An 11,407-nucleotide genomic window follows, 5' to 3' on the forward strand; every position below is an offset into this window, starting at 1 on the left:
TTCAAGTCAGGGGATGATTATTTTGATTGGAACCGGTGGAGGGAATTCGGCAATGAACTTTGGAACGATGTTATAGATGGAAAAAAGGAAGCCAAAGCCCTCCAGGTCCCCTGGCGAGAGACTATTAATGCGATCGCCAAATATAAAGAGGAGAGAGCCCTGGCTGTTTCGGTGTCAGCGAAACTTGATGGAACACGAGGAGTGGCTTCTCCTCAGGTGGAAAATCACCAAGCGCAGGCTTTTAATTTGTTAGCTCCAGGACCGCCTGCTGTCGGCCTGCCAGTGAAAGTCGCTAAGACCCCAGCAGAAGCGGAACAGCGAACGCAGGAGGCTGTTGCCGCGCTATCACCCTCTAAACAAGAATCCGACGTTGCCTGCGTAGCGGAGTTTTCTTCTCCCTTACCCTCCGCGCCACCTTTGTCAGTGGCTTTGAACCCTTTTCTACAAGATATTGCGGTCCAGACTTCTGCGCTGCTCTCTCGGAGGGGCTCTGTTTCAACACTGAATCCTTTCGTAGAAGGTTACGGTCGGGCGGGGACTCCCCTCAATTGTTCTAATAGTAGCTCTAGTGATTTAGATAGCGATGTAGATTCTGTGAAAGAGTTGTCTGATTTGTTTGAAAAGTTGTTTAAGATTTGTCAAAAGAGAGGGGGGAAACCAGAGCGAGTTTTTGCGAAGCAGCCTAAGAGAAAAAGCAAATTGCGGGTTAAGGGCAAAGCCGCAGATCGGGAAATAGGGGAGGAGAGAGAGCTGAAACTCCCTCGTCCTCGCTGCCAACCATGGCCAAAAATAGCAAAGCAAGCCATGGAAGCGGGTGACGTTGCAACAGCAAATGAACTTTTAAAAGCCATGCCTGTAATATATAAGCAGCATGGGGAGGGGGATGATGTATATACCGCGGGTGAGCATGACCCGTTTGATTGGAAGTTGTTAGTACAACTGAGGGACACCGTGCGTCAGACGGGTTTACATAGTGAGCCTAGTAAGCAGATGCTTCAGTACGTTTTTTCTGTGAGTGGTATTATTTTACAGGAAGATATTAAACAGGTGGTAAGAATGATACTTACCCCGTCACAAGCCATGCAGTATGAAAGCCACCTTCAGCGGCTCTGTAACACTGCCGCTACTCTGCCCAGGGCAGAGGGAGATCCGTTAGCGGGGGTGACGGCGGCACAGTTGATAGGGACTGGTACTTATTTTGGGGTGCAGGCTCAGCTAGGGCTTCCTCCAGCCGTTTTACAGGAGGCTATGCGATTGGCACAGATAGCCCTAAGCGAAGTTAAAGCTGGTAGCGTAACTCCATCGTATTTGTCGGTAAAGCAAAAGCCGAACGAATCATATGCCAGCTTTTTGGACAGATTGCACCAAGCTTTAAACCAGTCAGATCACCCTGAGCATGTAAAGACTACTCTTGGTGAGAAATTGGCTTTTGAGAATGCGAACGCACGGACTAGGGATGTTTTGGTCACCCTCCCTCCTCATGCCTCTGTACAGGATATGCTAGAAACGGCTTTGCGTTTAGAAAGTGCGGGCGCGTTAAAGGCAGAAAGGGCGTTCCCCTTGATAGCCCCAGAGCCGCCGCTTGAGCAGGCAGCCGCCAAGGTGTTAAAGGAGATATCTGAAAGACAAAGCCGCATTGTGGAACAACAAGCTAAAGTATTACAATTGTGTCCACCCTGTGCTGGCCTAGAGACTGGCAGACGCTTCCCAGCGTGAGAGGGGTAGAAGGAGTTGGTGGAGCAGCTGCAGTGCGACAATCACCGGCGCCTATTCATATTCAACTAGACAATCGACATGCTAACATCCCCATTACGGTAATGCCTCTGCCCCAAGGCGTGAACGGACTGCTCGGTCGCGACGCTTTGAGACAATTTGATGTGCGACTTACAAATGCCTTGGATTTTTGCTGACGACCACTGTTCGGTACAATTTCCCGCTGCAGCTCCAGTGGGTCAGTGACACCCCCATCTGGATAGAGCAGTGGCCGTTAACAAAGGACTTGCCCATCAAAAAATTGGATTTAGAACAAATGATTGCTGAAAATGACTGCTTGCAACTGGCTCTTTAGAGCGCAGCCACAACATTGAACACAGCATCGCTGGCCTCTCCTACCTTTAAATGGATGGGTCAGGGACAGTGGATAGAACGACCCAAGTACTCAGAACACCCATTGGCGGAGGCAGTGACTGTGTTTACAGATGCAGGCAAAAAATCTAAAAGTGCAGCGATTGTTTGTACACTATCGGGACCTAAAGACTGGACAATGGCAGGGCCCGGCTGAGGTTCAATATCTTGGACGGGGTTATATGTGTGTGCTTGCACCTACAGGATCACTATGGGTACCAGCGAGATGGACCCGCCCTGCGGCCAGCCAGCAAGTTCGTCCTGACCGTGACATTGTTAGAGATATGTCTCCTGACGACGCAGACGCGGGCCATCCACAGGGTGAACGACAGAACCAATATGTGGGTAACTTGGGCTAATCAGACTGGCAACTTAGATTTTTGTCTGAGTATGCAGTCAACTACTAGCCCTTTTAAAACGTGCCTCGTGGGTATACCTGGTTTTGAAGAGGCTGCCTTTGCTGCCTACGCCACTAATAACTGTCACTCTTTTTCCACCGTAGCTAGTTGTACTGCCACATTAATCCGCTCCCTTAACACCACCTTACCCTGGGATCCACAAGAACTAGAATTGCTGGGTGCTAAAGCGGTGGGGTCAACGTCCAAAGGTCACACTCAGACGTGTGTCACATTTGGTGATAGGTTTAGTGGCAGGAACGGTTTTGAAACCTTTATTGGTGACACTCAGCCTCATGCGCGGGTCAACAAAGGGTGGAACGAATCAGGCTGGACGGAAGTGTCGCCAGGGCCCAACTTCAGACCATGGGATAGACATTTTTGTGGCACCAATGAGACCATTCTCGACGGTTATAATGTCTCTCTCCCCTTAGGTGCTTATGGGGCAGCTGATCTATATCGCCCACTGTCATCAACAACTGGACCATTATTGTGGAACAATAACACCCCAAAAGCTCTTCCCCCAAATGTGTTTTTAATCTGTGGGGATAGAGCCTGGCAGGGCATCCCAAAAAACGCATATGGTGGGCCGTGTTACCTAGGAAAACTTACCCTTTTTGCCCCTCATCAAAGGGACTGGCTAAACCTGACTAAGATAGCACGTCGTGTTAAACGAGGCGTGCCTTTAGATAACTCCTGTCGTGATGATGTTCAATTGTGGTCTATGACGGCCAACATTTTTGCTACAGCCTTTTTTCCAGGTTTGGCTGCGGCTCAAGCCCTCAAACAGTTGGAGCGGTTGGCATGCTGGTCGGTTAAGCAAGCCAATGTTACCACGGATGTTTTGTCACAATTGCTGCACGATCAAGACAGCTTGCGTCATGCTTTTTTGCAGGATCGTGCTGCCATTGATTTCTTGTTATTAGCACATGGTCATGGGTGTGAGGACATTGAAGGGATGTGTTGTTTTAATCTTTCTGACCATAGTGCATCTCTTCACAAGAAATTGGCTTGGCTAGAGTCTCACACTCAAAAAGTTGTTAAAAATGTGAATCCCTTTGATGACTGGCTACAGTCAGCTTTTGGTGGACTCTCTCCTTGGTTATTTAACTTGTTGAAAGAAGGTTTACGCTTTATAGGTATAGTATTGTTGGTGTTAATTCTTTTGCGCATTGCTTATGCCTGCATTATGAAAAGTGTTAAGCGAATGGCACAAACTAACATTCTGTTAGCCCAAAAACAAAAAGGGGGAATTGTTGGGGAATGGCTCGCAGAACGGGGCCATTCGGATTATATGCAGCTGGTGGGCCAACAGAATGACATTCACCTGGAGGGAACTACTGTGAATGGCCTCGACATGCCTAGGCCAAGCTAGGCCTCCGGCACAGCTGGGGGGGGGGGAGGCTCGGCAAGGTCGCCACGTCCTTCAAGGGGGAAAACAACGGAGGCATAGCCGGCTGGAACCGGTGGAAGGGGAATTCCACCGTGAACAAGAAACAACAAGTGGGCGTGGTATGCAAATGCGACCTTTTCGGGCTTAACCTATAGGCAGGCTGTATTCCAGATGTATCCAGCGCTGGAACATATATAAAGCTACGAGCTGCGCAATAAAGTTGGCACCCTGTTATGATTCATATTGGATTGCTGGTGTCCGTTTTATTTTCCTTCTCGTCAATAGTCCTCCTCCTCCTTTCCCCACCTTGCCACCTAGCTCTGTCACATCTCCAGAACAGCACACTAGTGATGACCTTACTGGTGCCAGAGTGCAGAAGGCGTGTTACCAGCTTTGTTATACCCAGTTCTTTGGCACAGACCGATGGTTTTTGTTCTTGCTTCACACTGCCAACACAAACGCCAAGTGTGCCCTCAGCTATATAGCAGGTTTAGAAAAGGCTCTTTAAACCCAGTGTGCACCAGATGATTTTTCTTTCCTAAATAAAAGCAGGGAATAAGTCAGTTTGTGCTGAAGGTCCTTTGCTAGAGCTCAGCCAGCTCCAGCAGAGGCAGCAGCCGAATCAGAAGCAGCGATGATGGGTCCTGTGCCCATGCCCCACCAAGTCTGCACATCCCAATTTTCACATTTAAGGCCAGAAAGTGTCTTAAAAAGCTACAGGCACCGGTGTTCTTCTCAAGCTTCTCAAGTCATCCCATACCACAGGCTGTGCGAGCTACCAATCCCAAAGATGATGAGCCTCAGATGCAAGCTGTTGGTGATGCCAGGGCACTGTTTGCGATCCTACTGAGTTCTGCGTGCTCAGACTTGGGTTGCAAAGCCAAAAATCACAACTGTCACAGGACTCCAAGTTGAGGTTGATGCCTTGAGAAGCAGGAATCAATACTCCCCAGGCTTGGGAGAGTGGGGAAATGCCAATGGTCCTAAAGAAAGGACTTGAGGCAGACACATTAGTGAAACAGTAATTTATTATACATTCTTGCAAGAGCAGGTGACCTAGCAAAGTAGGCACAGCTTTGGTCAGTTTGTAGCACTTTTATACCACATCCTTATGCAAATATCATTAGGTTACCTCATACACGTGTACATATTCATAACCTGTCCTGCTTTGTATTAAAATGAGTTCCAAGAAGTGATTTCCATCAACTCCTCCCCACTGTGCCTGCGCACTGCCGTTTGATGGTGGTCGTTGAGGGTCGTGGGGATGAAGTCAGATGGCTCCTCTTCCTCACCGCAAGTAACCTTCGGTCTTGCGCAGACTCAGTTACCCCTTGACTCTGATCCCAACTCCAAGTTTGGGGCCTGGTCACAGCAGAGCTCGGGTCTCCTGCGCCTCTCATGGGGGTTTAGAGGTGTTCTCCCAACCCTGGGGGTGCCCCTGGGAAAGGGCAAGGGAAAGGGGATGACTGGGGAGAGGCGGGGAGGGGAGAGGCAGGGAGGTGAGGGAAGGGGAGGGAAGGGGAAGGGGAAGGGGAACAGAAGGGGGAAGGGGAAGGGGAAGGGGAAGGGAAGAGGGAAGGGGAAGGGAAAAAGGAAAAGCATTGCAGCCAGAGGTGCAAGTCCCTGGCCAGACTTGCCACATGTGGGTGCAAAGAGTGACTGCCCCCCACTCCAGGTGGGAGGCACCCCCACTGCCCTTAGAAGAGACCAGTCACCTGAAGTGGGCTGTGCAGCCTTGATGCCACAGCGATGGCCACACCCAGCCCTCCCCCCAGCCCCCTGCCTCTCTGTGTCCTTGCACAGGGTCTGCTCTGTGTCTGCTCCTGGGACACCCCAATCCTGTGTCAGACCTCCCGCCCCCCCCTCCACTCTCCCTGTGGAGCACCCTGTCCCCTCCAGCTGCCTTGGGGAGTCCCCCAATTCTCTCCTAACTGCCCTGCCCCGCCAGCCCCAAGTGGGGTTCTAGGGGTTTCCAGGCCTCACCCACACCCCTCATCCCTTCAGGTGGGCACCCCAACCTCCATCCCTGCCTCCTGTGGGGGCCATGGCACCTGCAGCAGACAGCCCCCACCCCTCTCTTCACCCCAAGACTGAGTTGTCACCCCCCGCCGTGTCCATGGACAGGGAGAACCAGGGAGCAGGCACCCCAAAAACCATCGCTGCCTCCTCCCCCCAGGGAGGTGGTTAAGTTGAGCTCAGGGCAGGATGGGGATGGTGGCAGCTGCAGCGCCTTGGCCCTGCTCCAACATGGGGGTGGGGGGGGCAGCGCCGATCCTGAGGCTTTCTACAAGGGGTTTGCCACCCTTGTCCATCCTCTTCCAAAACGCAGCTGCTGCTGGAGTGGAGGAAGATGGGACAGGACATCCTGAGCCCAGACACTCTGGAAGGTTCCTGCTGCTCAGGTCCTGGAGCCTTGTGACATTCCTCACCTATGAGCAGCTGAAATGGGGCCCAATGGCCATGGGCAGGGGGTCCCCTCCTGAGCCCAACGCCTGAGGCCATCGCCACCATCCTGGAGGCACCTCAGGGATCACATCTGCCAGAGCCCAACCGTTGTCATGGCTACAGCGAGGCTTGGAGTAAATCTTTTCCCCTACCTCCCAGTACTCCCCTTGCCACCCCCACACGCCCAAACCCTCCCTGTCCTCATGCATGAGCTGTGCTGGGAGTACTGCAAGCCCCCCTGTTCCCCCCCTCCCCACAATAATCTTCCATCACCCTCTGGGTTGCTGCAGGCTGGCACCATGTTGGGAAAACAAGGTGGATCTGAGAGACGGGAGAAACAGCCTCAAGGATCCCAGGGCTGCACCCAGCTCTGGCCTGTGACAGTGCTGGCTCCAGCACTTTACTGGTGAGAGGGGAAGGGGAAGGACATTGTCCCCTAGGAGAGGAGAGCCCTTTGCAAGAGCAGTTTCTGCTCAGCTGTAAGGTTCTTGGGAAAGCAGATGTTGAAGTAGATGAGGAGGTCGCCCTTGCGCCTGGGGTTGTGGAGCAGCGGCATCCCCTCCCCTGGCACCACCTTGCAGTACTTGGGGCTGCAAAGCAAAGGAAGGGGCTGAGGAGCCACAGGACAATCCTGGCCTGGAGCCCACAGCCACGTGTCACGGCACAGAGCCCCATGCACGCTTCTCAGGGGGTTTCTGGAGGTCACTTTGCTCCTCCAGCTTCAACTGACGGCCCGTCCTCCTCCAGCCTCACATCCCCACGTCCCGTGCCCTGTGGGCTCTACCACCCAGCCTTCACCTCACTGCCTTTCCCACCTTTTTCCAGGTCAATCCTGAGGTCATGACACTAAGCTGGGAGGAAGTGTTAATCAGCCTTAGGGTAGGGAGGCTCTTCAGAGGGATCTGAACAGGCTGGAGTGCTGCACATAGGACAGAACAACCCCGAGCAGTGCTACAGGCTGGGGGAGACTGGCTGGAGAGCTGTCAGGCAGAGAAGGGCCTGGGGGTGGTGGGTGACTGACCATGAGCCAGCAGTGTGCCCGGGTGGCCAGGAAGGCCAATGGCATCCTGGCTTGTGTCAGAAATAGGCAACCAGGCTGGGGAAGGGGCTGGAGGGCAAATCCTCTGAGGAGCGGCTGAGGGAGCTGGGGGTGTTCAGCCTGGAGAAGAGGAGGCTGAGGCTTTAAGGGCTTTTCCAACCCTGTGACTCTGTGACTCTGTGATTCTTCCCGAGCGCCTGTTCATCTCCTTGGCCACCGAGCTCTGCAGAAAGGCCCCATCTGGCCACCCAGCCCAGCCATCCATCTGCCCAGCAGCACTTACTCCACAATGTCGTTGATGGGGATGTTGAGGAGCCGCCCGTCCAGCGTCTTCACGTCCACCGTGCAGCCGATGAGGGCCTGCAAGGCACGGGAGTGGGACTCAGAGCTGCATCTGCAGCCCCAGAGGGAAAGCAGAGGTTTGGGCTTGGCCCCGTTGCCTCCCTTGGCTCTTTACCTTTCCCAAGGTGATGGTGCTGACATAGGTGAGGTTGTCGTTGACTCTTTGAAACCTCGGGTGGAGTTTCTCTTGGACAACAAAGGTGATGTCAGATGGGATGATGTTTGGGCCCTAAAATTAAGGGGAGAAAAACCCAAACTGAAAAGACACCTGGGGATGGTTTGCTAGAAACCAAATGGTTTTCTATCAGGACCAGGGAATTGTGCTGGGAGCCATGTGACAAAGTGCCCATGGCCTGGAGAGATGGTTGGTCCTGAGGAAACCCGGCCCAGAACTTCCCACCATGACCATTACCTGGTCTCCTTCCTTCTCAAAGGTGATGCGAGTGCCCCGCTTCCACCCCGGCTGCACCTCGATCGTCAGGATTTTCTCTCTCATGGTGCTTGTCTGACCATCTTCATTCATCACCTGGGGGAGATGAGGGGATCAGAAGAGCTGGCTCAGAGAATCACAGACTGGGTTGGCTTGGAAGGGACCTCCAATTCCCCCCCAGTGCCTCCCTGCCACGGGCAGGGACACCCCCACCAGCACAGCGTGCCCCAGGCCCCATCCAACCTGGCCTTGAACCCTGAGACGCAGCCAGGGGCAGCCCCAGCTTCTCCAGGTACCCTGTGCCAGGGCCTCCCCCCTCCCTGGGAAGGATTTCTGCCCCCCATCCCCTCTCCAGCTGCCCTCTTGCAGCTCAAGGCCATTTCCCTGGGCCCGGCCCTCCCTGCCCTGGGCACCAGCCCCTCTCCAGCTCTCCTTGAGGGATGGGAAGGGGCTGGGAGCTCTCCCCAGAAGCAGCCTTCTCTCCTCCAGGCTCAGCCAGCCCAGCTCTCCCAGCCTGGCTCCAGAGCAGAGGGGCTCAAGCTCTCCCATCATCTCTGGGGCTCCTGGGGACTGGCTCCCACAGCTCCATGTCCTCCTTGTCCTGCGGACCCCCAAACACAGGGGCAGAATCCCCCTTTCCCAGCCCTGCTGGTCCTGCTGCTGGGGATGCAGCACAGGACAGGGGGGGCTTTCTGGGCTGCCAGCGCACAGTGACAGGTCATGGCCAGTTTCTCACCCACTGGTACCCCCAAGTCCTGCTCCTCAGGGCTGTGACACCCTGAGGGACAGCACGTAGAGGGGGTCACAGCTGCTCTGCTCATCCAGCTGCGTTCAAGCCGGTGCAGAGGAGAGTGAGGGTGGCTCCAACTCCACAGCATGGCAGGGACAAATGGAGTCAGACTGAGCAGGAGACACTCAGGGCTGGAACCAGGAGATGGTGACAGCAGGAAGAGGGATACAGATTGCTGACAGCACGAAGGAGATGCAGCCCCAAGGGAAAATGAGTCTGTGGTTGCCCAGGAAATGCTGTGTCCCCTCTCCAAAATAAGCCCCTTGTTCCCATCAGCTTTTACATCATCCCCTCCTGCTGATTTCCCCATCTCCAGCCAGAGGAGGAGGGTACCAGCTCAGATCCTTCCAGCATCTGTGCTCAGTCTGGTTCAGATTCCTCTCTGTGGCACAGCACAGATGCGGAGTGCCGGGGTCTGCCAAGCCCCCTGAGCAGGACCAGCTCTAAAACCTCAGGTTCTGCCACCAAAACATCCTACAGCCAGAGTCCAGACCCAAATTCCTCCCCCTGCTGAGCTCCCCACCTCCACCCACCCTACGGGAGATCTTAATCTTCTTGGTGCAGCCATGGAAAAGGTCTTCAAGGGAGAGGTAGAGATCCCGCACGATCGGGGGGTCTTGCTTCATCGCTCCTCTTCCTCGCAGCCCTCCGAAGGGCAGGATCAGCTCCGAGCCATCCTTGTCAAAGAACTCTGGGTGAGTGAGCAGAGCAGGGGGTCACCTCACTCTGACCAGAGGTCGGGGAGTCCCCTGGGGTCTCCTTATCACGGAGCACCCCAAGGATGCCAGGCAAACAGGAACCTCTCATCTCCTTCTGCTTGTGACCACATTCCCGCTCCAGCTGAAGTGGTCTTTCCCTAGGAGTGTGTTTATTTTGAATCCCAGGACCTCCTGAGCTGGAAGGGACCCATAAGGCCCATCGAGTCCAACCCCTGGCTCCACACAGGTCAAGTCAGAGCACCCCAGGATGTGGTTGCCCCTCCTGGCTGCTTGCACATGCTGCTGGTTCAAGGGTAACTTGCTATCAACCAAGACTCCCCCAAACCCCTCTCAGCACGACTGGCCTCCAGTGTCTCATCCCCCAGCCTGGGTGTGCAGCCAGAGTCACCCCTTCCCAGGGGCAGAATGCAGCACTTGCCCCTGTTAAACTTCACAGCCACATGCTCATGTGTTAGGAGAGTGTCACCCCCACCTACCTGCAAAGGGGTTGTCTCCACCAAAGAACTCCCTGAAGACTTTGTCAGGGTTGTTGTGAAACACGTAGCCCACGCTCCAGGGGTTCTCGTCCCCAAACTCCAAGGGGATGCCACCTTTGAGACCCTCTTCTCCATACTTGTCGTAGATCCCTTTCTTCATGGCTTAGGGAACAAGGAGGAGTCAGCACCGGCCATGGTCTCCCACAGCAGGGGAAGAGCCTGAGATCCAGGCTGCGATCGGGAAGAGGCTGGAGAAGGGCTTCCATCCCTCTCCAAGTGGGATGGCAGCAGGAAGAGCTGCCAGCTGCTGGGGCTCAAGGGCTGATGCCACCTCCATAGGGTGCTAATGACAGGGGGCTTAGACCTCTGGCCGGAGCAGAGGCGTCTCACTGCCAGGCCCACCCCCCCCCCCAGACCCAGGGGCAGGGACTGTCCCCACACTTACGGTCGCTGAGCACATCATAGGCCTCTGCCAGCTGCCTGAACCTCTCCGGTGCCCAGGGCTCCTTGCATTTGAATGGATGATTCTCTAAGGCCAGTTTCCGATAGCTATGGAGGGGAAAAGAAGGGAAAAGCCAGCCTTGCAGCCAGCCCGCCCTGGGGGGGCGGGGACGCGGGGACGCGGGAGGGGACGCAGGGGCAGGACACCCCCAGCCCCGGCTGCTCCCTCCCTCCTTCTCCCAGGATTTGTGGCCCTGCCGCTTCTCCCAGGCCCCTCCCTCCTCCCCACCTCCCACTTCAGGGCCCTGCTGCGGAGACACACGGGGCTTCCCCCATCCCCAACACCCCCGTCCCGCACCCCCCCAGCGCCGGCCGGCCTTGGGGCTCCCCTCTCCGCCAGGCCGCAGCCCCTCACGCCTTCCTGATGTCGGCGTCCGCGGCCCCCCGCTCCAGGCCCAGCACGGCGTAGTAGTTCTGCCCCATGGCGTCCCGTTGCCATGGAGCCCGGCGCTTCCGGGCCGCGCAGGGCAGCACGGCAGGGGCAGTTCTGCCCTCCCGCCCCGGGCCCCGCCTCGCCCGCGGGTTCTTTCTATTTCCTTTTAAAAACACTTTGGCTTTTTAAAATGAGTTTTCTTGGAGCTCCTGGAGAGAGTCCAGAGGAGGGAGGCACACGGAGAGGATGAAAGGCCTGGAGCATCTCCCCTCGAGGAAAGGCTGAGTGAGCTGGGGCTGTTCAGCCTGGAGAGAAGCAGCCTGAGAGGGGATCTGATCAATGGGTATCAATATCTGAAGGGTGGGACACAGGGGGACATG

General features: G+C 55.3%; 1 protein-coding gene across 1 annotated transcript; it reads right to left on the reverse strand.

Annotated features, from left to right (window-relative positions):
- Positions 1-6,793: 6,793 nt before the first annotated feature.
- LOC311199572 (dnaJ homolog subfamily B member 13-like) lies at positions 6,794-10,315 on the reverse strand (the record flags this gene model as incomplete). Its single annotated transcript, XM_084273692.1, has 6 exons — positions 10,154-10,315; positions 9,492-9,649; positions 8,151-8,264; positions 7,854-7,967; positions 7,680-7,756; positions 6,794-6,947 (listed from the first exon to the last, which is right to left on the reverse strand). The coding sequence occupies exons 1-6, from the start codon at positions 10,311-10,313 to the stop codon at positions 6,794-6,796; spliced, it is 777 nt and encodes a 258-aa protein (XP_084129818.1). The 5' UTR covers positions 10,314-10,315.
- Positions 10,316-11,407: the final 1,092 nt, after the last annotated feature.

This window comes from Gallinula chloropus (assembly GCF_964237585.1).
Source record: "Gallinula chloropus genome assembly, chromosome: 1".
Lineage (NCBI taxonomy): Eukaryota > Metazoa > Chordata > Aves > Gruiformes > Rallidae > Gallinula > Gallinula chloropus.